The sequence below is a fragment of the Sparus aurata genome, chromosome 12 (assembly GCF_900880675.1).
Source record: "Sparus aurata chromosome 12, fSpaAur1.1, whole genome shotgun sequence".
NCBI lineage: Eukaryota > Metazoa > Chordata > Actinopteri > Spariformes > Sparidae > Sparus > Sparus aurata.
This window is the reverse complement of record NC_044198.1, coordinates 6536683-6550664: the sequence shown is the minus strand read 5'-3', so window position 1 is coordinate 6550664 and position 13982 is coordinate 6536683. Positions and strand designations below refer to the sequence as shown.

The 13982-nt window shown below is 40.4% G+C and overlaps 2 protein-coding genes across 2 annotated transcripts in view; one reads left to right on the top strand and one right to left on the bottom strand.

The window, feature by feature from the left end:
* The first annotated feature begins 5697 nt into the window (after positions 1-5697).
* Positions 5698-9103, top strand: ssna1 (Sjogren syndrome nuclear autoantigen 1). The gene is made up of 3 exons (XM_030434953.1): positions 5698-6091; positions 7070-7269; positions 8864-9103. Exons 1-3 carry the CDS (start codon positions 6040-6042, stop codon positions 8954-8956), a joined length of 345 nt encoding a protein of 114 aa, XP_030290813.1. The 5' UTR covers positions 5698-6039; the 3' UTR covers positions 8957-9103.
* Positions 9104-9195: 92 nt separating this feature from the next.
* Positions 9196-13982, bottom strand: part of tprn (taperin) — a 29845-nt gene continuing 25058 nt past the window's right edge. Inside the window, exon 4 of the mRNA XM_030436418.1 lies at positions 9196-13216. Within this exon, the coding sequence (XP_030292278.1) occupies positions 13154-13216 (63 nt within the window). The 3' untranslated portion in view covers positions 9196-13153. The remainder of the gene's footprint in view (positions 13217-13982) is intronic.

The following is a 13982-nucleotide window of genomic DNA, read 5'->3' as shown; positions in this document are numbered from 1 at the left end:
GTTCTTCCCCACCAAACGGGGAAAACCAGTTCGTTACAGTCCTGCATGGCTTTGATCACATGGAGCATTGTTATGCTAAAACAGGGGAGGTTCTTCGCCCAAATGTTACCACAAAAGTGGTACACAGTATTGTTTAAAATTACATGGTACGTTGTAGCAGTAAAAAATGCTTTTACTGGAACTATCTAGAGAAAGAAATACAGTTATCCCAACACATTTAGTAATTTAGCCTTGTAAGACATTCTGGACAAGTGGATCAAGAACCTAGCCAACCGGTGAAGGTTGCCTTATCCAAAAGGTTAACACTAGCACCACCCTTGTTTGTTTTAGACCTTGTCAAAGCTACAAGACCAGCCATCAGAGACAACTTGGCAGAAACTGAGGCAGAGCAATTCAGCATGAAAGTGTCAGCTATGCATCCCATGACAGAAGCTCTCTTTCCTTCACAATCCATGAAGAATTTGGAGTAGAGTAGACCAGGATATCACCATCTTACTGGCAAGGGACATGCATATTTCTGCTATCAGCAGATTGCCATGCAAAAGTGACCACTTTATTCAGTGACACTACTACATCTAAAACAGAAACCCAGCTACAAAAAACGGTTATGTGGACTGCCTACAAAGACAAAGGGATTAAATATGCACTATAGATACTCAAGGAGGGATGCTCACTCAGATGTATCAACATACAACATTGTCAAGTACATTAAAAAAAATAAAAAAAATGTAGTTCCTTTTGTAACAATGCACACCACATCCCAAACTCCAAGAGCTCTGTCAAAGTTTCACCACATTCACATTTACATTTAGGGCATTTAGCAGACACTTTTGTCCAAAGCAACTTACCATAAGTACATTTGTCACAAGGGAGAAACCACAACATATCACCGTGGATAGAGTAAAAATGAAAATAAAAAAACAATTGTCAATCCTTCATCTGAGGATAGTAGTTGCTATTTATCAAAGATAACTAAAACTATAACTAAAACTGGACCATTGTGTCTTATGATGTTACCTCATGCTTCAGAATTATACCAACTACTCAAGTGTTGGAGTCTGTGAGGATAGCTTGCTACAGGACATCTTTCTTAATCAGAACCAACCTCAAACCTGGACTTGACCTCTGCCTTAATACTGCCTCTTTCACATACATTCGGCCTCTCCAGAAGATGCCCCGTGAGTTAACTGGTGTCTTACGCTCTACTGTATATGGAAGAACTGGAGAGCTGAATTCAGTGCTTCTTCTATAAGCATCTAGCCATAGGGTCAGATATGTGGACGACACCTTCCTTACAATAAAATCCTAGGAGGGAGCGCAAAACACCTCGAGGAAGTCCAGTAAGCTCGAGGCACCTCAAACTGGAACTCTGCTCCAAACAACAAGAAGACAAGGATCTCAAAACAGACAGAGAAGAAAGGAAGAACAGGTGCAACAACATATCCCATGTTTGACTCCAATTATAGTATGATTCATATGGGTTAGTTATTGTGTATATAGCTGCAGCAGGGAGCATGTGTTCATTTTCAATGTAATAAGTGGCAGAAGGTAACTGAGTACATTTACTCTGGTTCCATAGCCACAATTTTGAAGTCAGCTTACTCGCTCATACTTTCATTAATTTCATTCAATTTCAGTAAGGCTAACTATTTCACTTTCACCACATTTACCTGACAGCTTAAGCGGAGTCCATTTTTGTTAGCCCATTAAAAAAATCATGTTTCGTAGATTAAACCATCCGACAGAGTATAAATTATTTAAAGGTCCAATTTGTAAGACTTCTCAACTCGTCAAATACTTACACTTTGTGACGGCGGCCTACCCCACCTATAAAGCGTCGAGTTAGGAGTGAAATTCAAAAATAAACTTTCTTACGAACTGGTCCTTTAAGTTGAACCAGACCAGTTGCCACTAAACATATAGGTGCATTAGTAATAACAATCCAACAGCATTATAATATGAATACTTGTACACCTTGAAAAGTAACCTTCCGCTGAATTAATACTTTTGATACTTGTGGTACATAGATACATGGTGGTAAAGCTGTTTTTCTCACTGTTAGAAGTGACATTAGAGCAACAACATGTTGAGCCTGTGAATCAAAAATCAACCATCTATCTCCAGAATCATCAAAGAGTTACACAGTGTTGCTTTGAATATCTTATACCTAAAAGAAAAAAAAAGTGCTGAATTCCATTTTTTTTTTGAAAATACTAACCTACTGTAGCAAAGCAAACACTGGAGAAAGAATCAAATGCTGTTATTGATGATGATCAAGGACACTTTTACTGGACTATGCAGAACAACTGCCTCACAGAATATGCCTGGCAGATGCAGTAATGTTTTGTCCATATAAATCAACTAAAATATGATTAATCTGCATCATACAGTGTCATCATTTTGGTCGTGTAAAAAGCTAAACTCATTGTAGATTGGTGTTTAAAGGTGAATAGATTGTATTTTTAAAGTCTCTATGGTTCCAGAATAAATGTAAACAGGTGAGATGCCTCCTGAAATAGTGCACTGATTGTAAAAATGTTGCAATGCAAACTCCCTAAACAGCATTTGGTAAAACTCTCATCCCAAAATCCATTTAGCCGCTTTGGACTTTTGATTTCAATCACACGATCGTCCCATTGCAATGTAACTAAATGAACACATTTCCACTCCTCTGATCACTTCAGACATCTGGTCCATGTCGGCATTAAAGTTTAGATTCAAATGGATTGATTGAAATGGAAAGGAACTACATTTCAGTATATTATTATCATTCATTTTCACTCAGACCACAGAGGATAGCTGCTTTAAACATAATTATGAGAGATTGGTAGAGACTGAAAATAACTACTGGAGCAGATTAAAAGGAAATTCCCTCAAAGACAGAGTTTTAAAACAAGATGGGGTATCCATGGATGTGCAACATAAAATGCACATACAGGACAAGTATATTTATTTTAATGTGTGGGCCTTTTTGGTCAAAGACATTTTGCTTACAGTAATAAAAGCACAAGTGTATATAACAAACTGAATTAATGAATTCCATTTAGCTGCTTCAGTTTCAGGGTATTGTTCATGCTGGCTCACTGTCAGGACTTCTAACAGGGACACCTTAATTAGAACAGAGCCATCTTTAGTGTTATTAGTAACACCTGTGCTGTTCCTGCTATGATGACAAGCCAAAACGCCTGCTGTGTAGTGTGGATGCATTAGCGACACTTTTTTTCTCTCACTTATACACATATATTTACTCATTTACTCATTCTTATAATCAGAGATTGATCCACCACTGCCACATCTGTAAAACTATGCTGAACTGTGGGTTATGAATCCAGCAATGACATGATTCAAGTACAGTGGCGTGCACAGTCTTTTTGAAGGGCAGGGGCTAAAAGAAGGGCACTTTAGCGCGCGTTTTGTCTCCCAAGAGGGCACTTTAGGGTGTGTTTTGGCTCCCAAGAGGGCACTTTAGCGTACGTTTTGGCTCCCAAGAGGGCACTTTAGCACGCTTTTTTGCGACCCAAGAGGGCAGTCATTGGGTTATTATGTTTTAACCAGCCATTGGGGCAGTTTAGTGTGTTTTGCCAACCAAGAAGGCACTTTAGCGTGCGTTTTGGCTGCCAAGAGGGCACTTTAGCACACGTTTTGGCTCCCAAGAGGGCACTCTAGCACGCGGTTTGGCTCCCAAGAGGGTACTTTAGCTCACGTTTTGGCTCCCAAGAGGGCACTTTAGCGCACGTTTTGGCTCTCAGGAGGGCACTTTAGAGCGCGTTTTTCAACAATTGGGTCACGAGAGGGGGCGACCGCCCCCCCCCCTGCCCCCAGTTATTCCAGTAATAATGACACTATTGTCAGAACTCTAATTGTATTACGCTATAACACTGACACGAACTCCCTTGTGAAATTGAGCATAGTGATAAAGGTCTGAGATGTACATTGTAACCCAACATTGGAACGATGGTTAAGCTTGAGGTGCAGCTAACCACTAGTCAGACACAAACCAAACTAGTCTTGATGGTTACATATCTGTTGTAACTTTTTTTAAAGAAAAGAAAAGAAAAAAGTCTGAACTAGCGGCAAGTTTTTCCTCAGTTGACTCGAGGGTCTGAGGACAGAGGATGTTGGTCACTTTGCAGATAGTTAACCCCACTGAGGCAATGTGATTGTGATTTTGGGCGATATTTATATATATAAAACAATCATTTAATTTGATTTGCTGAAGTAAGAGTGGTTTAATCTTCACCCACTTACTATTAAATTTGGTTGGAATGGGCTTTAACGTTTATGCTACACGACCAGGCGTCCTCCTTGAATAACTCTTCCTCTGATCCTTATTTGCTTTGTCATTCTCATCTGTGTTCATGTCAGATGCTTGTTTTCCCTGATTTCCTCTCTTTGTTCACTTCTTCATGACTGGAATGAAACTAACATGTTTAAACATTTATGGACAAACATTTATATGGGCAGCACATAGAAACGGTGTAAATTGAGCGTTTGATCATACAGAAGCAACTACCGGTTAATGTTTAAATAATGTGCTCTGTGATAAATCATTTTACACGGTCAAAGCGGACAGAAAGGGGGAAGAAGAACTTTGACTAATGACCATGTAAGAGGAAATGTTATCAGTGAGAAACTTTTGTAGACCTAATGCGTTTAAAACAGAAAATGAAAAAAATGTAAGCAGTGCACGTGCATTGTTCCTACAATAGTCCCTGCTGTAGGCCAAATTTTACAAAAGTAACATTTTGAATGCCTGGATTATACTTTTAATGTACCTTTCTTATAGTTTAAGTGAATGATAATGCCAAGCTGGCTACTTTTCCATCTACCACTGCTATGACCGGACGAGTCCAGACCTCGGATGGTGTCTGTATACTGTAACTAACAGGATCCAGATTTGCTGAGAGGATGTTTTGAGTTAGGCTACACTGTGGTCCTGTTCTCTGGAACAAATTACCTGATGATGTGAGGTCTTTCACAACTAGCAGCACAGACAGGGACAGGAAGAGACTAAACAAACTGGTTAGGAGGGCCAGCTCTGTCCTGGACGGTCCGCTGGATTCCATAGAGGTGGTGGGTGAGGGGAGGATGTTTGTCTTTTTAAATCTTGTTTTTATCAATTTATTTTATATTTGACTTTATGTATGTTTTTCTGATTCTTTTTTTCCTGTACTTGTTGCATCTCGAGCTGTTAAAATGAGTGAATTTCCACGATGTGGGATAAATAAAGCCAATTTTGTCTTAATCTTGACGGTATACATTTTCAAATGCTATTAAACACAAGACACCTTTCTAGAGGATATTTGAAAGACTTGCACCAACTTAGACAATTGGATCCGGGTTATAAACTGTACCATGTTGTGAATGGGGTCCCTTTAAGTGGGCAGTAAAAATACACTACTCAAAAAATGTGTTAGAGAAATTCAGATATAATATACACATCTTTTTGGGGGACCAAAAATATTCACAAAGTACAAAACTAAAATTCAGATATGAAGCATTTAAATATCCCTAACTCATTTTGAGTAGTGTAGTTTGCACTGTGAAGCTGTTTACAGTCCAGTAGGTGGCATGGATGTCAACCCGCCATAGAACTAAACAGAGCAGGAAGAAGAAGAAGAAGAAGAAGAAGAAGAAGAAGAAGAAGAAGAAGAAGAAGAAGAAGAAGAAGAAGAAGAAGAAGAAGAAGAAGAAGAAGAGCGCTTAACGGTCAAAAGGGGGCGCTAGTGCAGCAAGTTAGATGTGAAGCACGTATCTTCAGAAGAGAAGAAGCGTCCTGAGCCGTCGGTAGGTCCGTCAGATAACCGGTGGCACCTTTAGTTCAGTTGTCCGGGAAACCCGCCATGTTCGAGCACCGCATTTAAAACACTTACCGGAGTATCTTGGGTTATATGTCTGAGCCCTGACGCGTTTATCGCAGGGAGACAGATGACAAGCTAAGAGAGTTTAGAAAACAAGTAGCTAGTTAGCTTGAGCGGTGTATTTGCCGAGGTGGAGTCTCTATAACGCTGTTTCGGTGGACGTTAGCTAAACTCCAACATGACCCAACAAGCTGCTGCTCTGCAGACGTACAACAATGAACTTGTCAAATGTAAGTCATACTTTTTTTCTTGGAAAGTCGCTAAAAGTGCTATATAAGTAGTCAGTAAAGACAGGTTAAACTGAATTGGATAACATGTTCTTCTTTTTTCAGGTTTTTGAATATAAAGTTATCCTTGGTTCAAAACGTAGCTACTCAATCTGTAAACAAATTGAGTCTATCAGGAGGTCAGGCCCCTGTCATAATGCTGTTCTCTGCTCTTATCTGTTTGTAACGTTACTGTTCTTGACCTTCCAGCTACTTTAACCAGCAAATAGGATGCTACTGTACAATCTGATTAACCTATACAGATTATGCTCTCGCCTGGAAATCAGACTGTAACCCTTCGCAGACCCTAACTGCAGGTCAGCGGGTGGCCTTTTTAATGCCTGTTGCAGGGCTTTATTCTCTTAAACGAATGTGTTGCCATGACTTTTGCTTGGTTAACACTGAACTGGCTTAAGATATTTCAAAAGCTGTACTTCCAGTCCTGTCAGTCCAGTCCAGTCCAAGAGTTCGATTTCACAAGTAATGTCACAATAGCTGCAATGATTACTTGATTATCTGTCAACTATTACATTTTTTTGCCAATTATTTTGAGTAATTGGCTTGAGTGCTTTTTAAAGATATAATGTGCTAATTTTCAGATTCCAGCCTCTTAAATGTGAATATTTTGTGCTTTCTTACCTCCTTTATCATAGTAAACCTAATATATTTGTTCTGTGGGCCAGACATTTGAGGATGTCATTTTGGCCTTTGAGAAATACAGATGAACATTTTTTTTTTTATTTTTTATTTTTTTACATTTTACAGATCAGACAATGAATTAGTTAATTAATAAAATAATTGACAAAGTAAGTTAAATACTTGAGTCTGAGAGAAGATTAAAGTGTGAATTCTGGCTTCTGTTCTGTTTCTGTTCTAGTGAGCCTGTTATAGCACGATCCCTTGTCACAGGCCTGAGCTGATCCACATTTTTGTCTCCATCAGGTATAGAGGACCTGCACTCCAAGAGGGAGGAGTTGAACCGTCAGATCAAGCAGGAGGAAGAGGAGAAGGATCGGCTGCAGCACGACATTAGAGTCCTCTCAGAGAAGCTGAGCCGAGTCAACGAGAGCCTGACGCAAAGGCTCGCTGCCCGCGCCACTTTTGACCGCACCATCGCAGAGACAGAAGCTGCCTACACCAAGGTGTGTGTCCTGTCTGTCTAAATTGTTATTGTTCAGCAACATTGACATACGCGGCACCATTTTATTATGCACAGGATGTGTGGAGTCAGTAAGGGCTGGAGTAAGTTCTACCCAAGAATATTTCACATTTCACACACTATACACATGCCTGCATGCTTACACTCACACTGGCTTCATATTGAATTACTGATATGGTTGCTTACCAGTAGTTAATGATGCTTTTAGTGGAACCAGATAAACAGTGGTTTTGAATGGACAACAGAGAATTCAGTAGATTTATGACAGTACAAATACCAGTGGTTAACTTAAATGGTTATTACTCGAGTGTGAAATAAATCCAAGTCCAGTAGTTTAGCAAAAACACATGATGAGCAATTCCCAAGAAAAGCTGCAATCAGCAATACCAGTGGCCAAACAATCAAACGGCACATACAGAAGGGTCACTGCACTAGGGTAAAAATTATTTGGCAACCATGGGAACATGTATGCATGTCGGCACTGGTGTTTGCCCTGATTAAGGGGTCTAACACTGTTAAAACTGCTGTGCTTGCACCGTAGTCCTTGATTTATTTATATGACAGCAAACCCACCATTTTAAGCCCTGTGTTATTACTTTACAAGATGCCTTTTCATCCCGTCTCCTCCTGTTGGTCATTATTCATAACCAATATGACAGCGAATGTTAAAAATTTTATTTTGTGGCCGGCGAGTGAAGCAAATTTACCAGTTTACTTGCAGTAATCATTAGTACTACATCAGGCAGTACTGCCCTGATGAAGTACTAATAATTAGTTTCGTACTATCTATCAGAATATTACTGAAATTGCAGCATGTAAGAAAACCTGGTTTGGTACAGACCCAACAAATGCCATATAATCATCATTTCAGTAGTCTTTTCAGCAGAAATTCAAATTTTAATCACAATCGCGAATGGAAACGCAATATCATTTTTATTTATTTATTTGTACACAATATCCTTATTTCTTGTTGAGCTCTTTGTTGCGCCAAATAAGTAAATATGCACATCAGAAGCATGTGGTTCCTGATGATGCAGGATGCCACAAACTGTACAATCACTTACCCATCAGTCTTTATAACATCATGTTGACCTCTTTTTTTATGAACAAACGAAGAGAGGTAGTCAGTCAGTGTGAACAGGAACCTGACCAGAACTAAGATGTAACGATAGATCATTTTTCTCCCCTGTATGTCTCGACCAGATGAACAGAGCTATAGGTGTGAATACACCTTAAAGTATCTAATGAACAGACTCTGCTGCCTTATGCAGTACATCGATCTTTTTCTCATCATGTTCTCCTTGTGCAGCACTTGAATGTCGCACAGGCACGTCCCACTTACTGATGCTGACCTCCCTCAGCACTTTCATTAATCACTGCAAACAAACACTCCAAAGCTGCCCTTATTATAAAACAACAAGACAGTCAGCAGTGCCCGGCCCCTTTTTAAATTACTTCTACAGTATACACACACCGCACAGTGTCAGCTGTATGTTGTCTTGAGTAATGTTTGTACTTCATCTACTTTCAAGAAGCCACAGTATATATAATGTAATTTATTTGTTTTCCGCCTATAGATCTTGGAGAGCTCCCAGTCTCTTCTGAGCGTCCTGAAGCAGGAGGCAGGAAACCTCAGCAAAGCCACAGAGCCCCGGAGGAAGGAGCACTAATGGCAGCAAAAGGTCACTGAACTCTCATTTTGACCACAGTGCTGCACTTGACTCTGCACTTAACAAATTTAGACTCCATGCTGGACTATTTGTAATATATTTGATTTACTGTAAGTTCCTTATTCTAATAAATGTGTTTATAACCCCCACGACTCCTCATTTTCTGACAAAGCAGCCTCAGATGTCAAGAAAACCCAAAATGCTGCTCTTCAGGATGGAAATGACACACAGTATTTACATTTGTTCAAGTCTTCTATTTATTGAGCTTTCATTTGTACAAGTATGACATCACTTTGTCTTTTTATTTTTATTTTTTATTTGCCCAAATCATTGACAATAACTTTACAGTAAGCACATCTGCTGTGATGTCGATTTACAGACGAGGGGGGAAAGTAAAAGGGGGAACAAGATGGAGCTTCTACCACAGAGTTGCTACAGTGTGACCAACACAGACTGCTCATTTTGCAACAGGAGTAGACGAGATGGAAAAACACTGCGGCGAGAGAGAGAGAGAGAGACCGCATGTACACTTCAGAAGTCAAGTTGTGTGCCTCTATGTCCATGTAATATCCAACAGAAAGGTTCTGGCTGGTGTCGTTGAGGACGATCAGTGGAGATTTTCCCATAATCCACTCTGCCTTTTTTTGGTCCTTCAGTTCACAGAAAGACAGAGGGCTAAAGGTTCCCAGAGAGAGTAAACGTCCTCTTTGGGGTTTTGGCTGTCAAAAGCAGCTACCACAGATGGAACCACAGGCGTGTCATGTGACTGTTAGCTACGACTCCACAGCAGGTCCAAGTGAGGCAGTCTTTGAAACTTAAAGGACCACACCCATGTGTTCTGGGCTTTTTAAGCTCCTTAAATACAAATCATGTGCGTCATTTTTGTTTTTTGTTTGTTTTTCCTACTGTTCAAAGCAGCAGCTGGTTTCCATTCTTTTCCTCATAGTATGAAAATAAACTAGTAGATCCATGTAACTTGCTTAACCTCTATAAAAAAACAAACGTCAGTCTGCATACACTTTTGTCCATCATTGTTACTCTACGTTATGATAAACTATTGTGTATTTAAATGCAAATTCTTAAAGAGAGTCATTATCTAGTCATCTCCACATGGATGGAGTGCTGGTATGCACTGCACATTGTGTGGATGGATACTGAACTTCGGTACTTTTTGGCACAGATTGAAATGTGTCTGTAGTACACATGCTCAGATTCACCATCTTTTTAAACTTACGTCGGATAAAAAGAAAGAAATTGGCAGTTTGAAAGTGGAAACAATTCTGGATTCTGGGGTTTTTTCCAGAGAAAGGTATGACAGAAGTATAATATTGGTATAGAAATGTTATTTCAAAGGATACCAAGCCTTACGACATTGTGATGCAACGACTGTGGGACCTGATGTTGCACCTGCCCGGGGTCTGCAGTTGAAAATTAGCCAGAATAGCTCAACTGTCACATCTACAAAAATGTTATTAATGTGCAATGTCCCCGTTGCCCTAACCGTACAAACTAAACGATATTTAAATATATATAAAAAGATGCTCATTTTGTTTTATACAAGTCAAGCAAGTTTCAAAGTAAATGGGATTTCCATGCCATAAGAAATTGAGTGGAAACCAGCGATAATCTGGAATGGTGAAAAAAACTCTTAACTTCTAAACCACAGCTTGCAGAGTGGTCAACGATAATGCAAGGTGTACGTGATTTGTACTCAAAGGGCTAAAGGTTGTATAATCCATGGTATGGGCCTTTAAAGCTTCTGCACAACACATTAGGTCGACTGAGCGATAACATCAGAGTGAGCTGAAGGATTTGACGGGTGTTTTGAGGGCCACTTCAGCACAAAGATGAAGCCCTGGACCTGTGCGGGAAAATTACACTTGGGCTACAGTTAGTGGTCACAGCATCAAGGCCGACAATCATAAGACTTTTTTTGATGCAAGGCTGTGGCAAATAGTTAAAAAAAAAAAAAAAAAGAAAGAAAGTGGACATGGCATTCATCGGCAGTGCATTCATCACTTACAGTTGAAGAGTTCTATTCCAAAACGTTATTCATTCATTTTGATCATAAAAAAAGTCAACACCTGACAGTCTAAAAAAAAATGTTAGTACGCCAAACAAGGGCTCGAAATTCTTCCTCCTGTTAACCGTGTGACATACAATCAATGGTTGTCTAAAAGCAGGTGTCCATAAAGGCTACTGTTCGGAAACAAAACTCTCCAACTAGACTTCTTGTTCTTTTTTTTTTCTTTTTTTTTTTTTTAAGTGCACATTTCCTCCGTCGCGTACTCTGCTCCTTCTCATGAGGTGCAAAACAAAAGCTAACAGCATGACAGTGCAAAACACATTTAACATCCAAGACCGCAGACAAAACAGATCGGACAAAGACATCCCCCCCTCACAGCGAAAAATCCAAATAACCGCGTTTCACCTGATCGGAGAAATAAGAAGAAAAAGAAACGTGACAGGAGTAAGAAACACGCGTTCGTACTTGAGAATATGAAAATATGGTGGAAACTGTACAACAATACTGGCCGAAGGGTCGATCCTGCGCGTGTAAAAGAAGGAGTGTGAGGCCGTTACAGCAACACTTTAATCGGTTGGCATTATGAGTTTTTAAAAAAAAAATCATCTGGAAACTTGGTGCAATCTTATATAAAACAATCTTAATTAAAAAAACAAAACAAAAAAAACATTACATATACCTTCAAACACACGCACACACACAATCTTTGCATTCGCTCTCACAAACACGCCATATTACGAGTGATCATAATCATTGTTGCCTTCATTGCTCCGATGGACCGGCTTCTTTCTCTGTGGAATGTCAAAGTACATGAGGTCCGACTGGAAAACAAACAAAACAAAAAAAAAAACAGAGAAAACCTCGCCGGTTTCCTTCCACACCAGCACAATTTGTCTTTACAAAAAAATTGTCTTTTGTACATGAGCAGGTCTCAGACATGCAAACTTCAACTTTAAGCAGGAATAAATACACGAGGAAAAGCCAGAAAGAATTGGTCGGGAGGTCTTAACAGCTTCTGATAAAACGTGACGCAGGTAACCTTGATAAGAGGATATACAGAAACATTCTACAGTATGATGATTTGTGTTTGTCACCGGCGACACGGACGTACAGACATTGTTGGCCAAGGTCACTTTTATCAAGCGTTCACTCAGAAATCAGAGTTGCCGCTGATTGACGGAACATCTTCCCTGGGGTGCATAATTGAACCCTCCCTCGTCACAAAGAAGGGAGTTTTTTTTTTGTTGTTGTTGAAGTTTGCTTGCCGTTAAAAGACTCTTCTACCAAAACGTCCAGCAGCTTCGATACAGCATAGTTTGCCAGAGAAAAACAAAACTAAAAAGGCATACAGAAGCTTTACAGTAAAAGAGAACCAACCGAGCTGTTGGCTGAAATCAAAACATGCAGGTACAAAAACAAAAAGGACAAAAAAAAAATAAACTACAATTGTGGCACCCTTTCACCATTTTTTTTTTTTGAGTCTGCCGGCGATCTACACGAGTGGACCTCCACGTCCAATCGACATGTTTTCATGCTAACACTGAACTCCCCGTCACCTACGCATGGGCACTGGTGGCTTCCTGTTCTTTGAAGGAGCTTTTGAGCTCCTTCGCTTGTCAGTATCTCCCAAAGACTTGAAGTGAATGATGAAGCAGGACAAATGCAGGGGGGGGACGTGAAAGCCGATGAACTTCTTCCGGAGTCTGGAGAAGAAGACGGGCAGCTCTCTAGATCGTGACAGTGGATTTGATTCTATTTTGTCGGCGAGGAACGATGAAGGAGGGAGGCTGACAGGTCAACTGTCCAGGATGGTGGGGGGGGGGGAAACACAGTCCAGCTGCTCTTGGATTTCAGGTCAGAGAGAAGGTGGGAATGGAATACTGGCCGTCTGACAAAAAGCTGCCCTGCTCTGATATGCAGTTGGTAACGTGGCGTGCGGTGGTACCGTGGCAGGAAATCATCACCCCCCCCCCCGAAAAGAAATTAAAAAAAAACAAAAAAAACCCCAAACAAAACATTGTTTCCTGTCTGATCAAGAAGATGTGCTTAGAGGCGGCTGGAGTGTAGAGCTGGAGGCAGTTCAGGCCCAGGTGTGGCAGACCTGGCTGGGCTCTGGCTGCAGTCTGGTCCCACGGGTGAGATGCTACTGTACAGCTGATTGGTCCGAGTGATCAGAAGTAAAGAGCGGGTTCGCTGCTGTAGTCGGACAGGGAGGAGCTGTCTGCCGGGGTGAGCTGTGGAGAGAGGACAACTGTGCTCAGCACCTTCAAAGCTCACGTCATAAAGCAGACATCTCGTTATTGTTCTGTTCTTTGCCCTGATTTTGTTTCGTTTTGGCAATATCATCCTGCACCTGTACACCGGCGATTTCAGTGTTCTGCCAGTGAACATGTACGATGTCCTAAATGTACTGTATACTTTACAACTGATTCCACCCACACTACACTGTTTCTTCGTCTTGTCAATATTCGTTCTGACTTTCTTAAAAGGCCTGTGGAGTTTTTGATCACCAGGCATTATGAATGCAATGCCTAAAATGTTGAAGTTGACGTTTATTTTCTCATCATGAAACATAGACTACAGAATGATGACCTTTAGCTTGAATTGAAGATGAAACTGCACTGTTAATAGGCAGCATCCAAAATTCCAGGCTGCCACAAGCTTGTGGCCGATGGACCAAAATTGGCCCACCACGCATTAAAAAAAAAAACGTAAACATTTAATATGAAAAAATTGAATATAAACCACATGGAATCATGCACAATGACGCAAACATGGAAGGGAACGTGACCCTAGCCAGAGGAAGTCGGTCAACTGAGTAAACTTTGGATCCTACTACTATTTTGCGTCTTAACATTACAATACAACAGGTTGTAGCTTTTGGCCTGTCGCCCACCATTAATTTCAGTTTTGGCACTCCAAGGGAAAATTTTGGTTACTCCTGTTCCATCCATAATGGAAGGAAAAAGGGATTGTTCCACCACCAAAAAACACAGCACA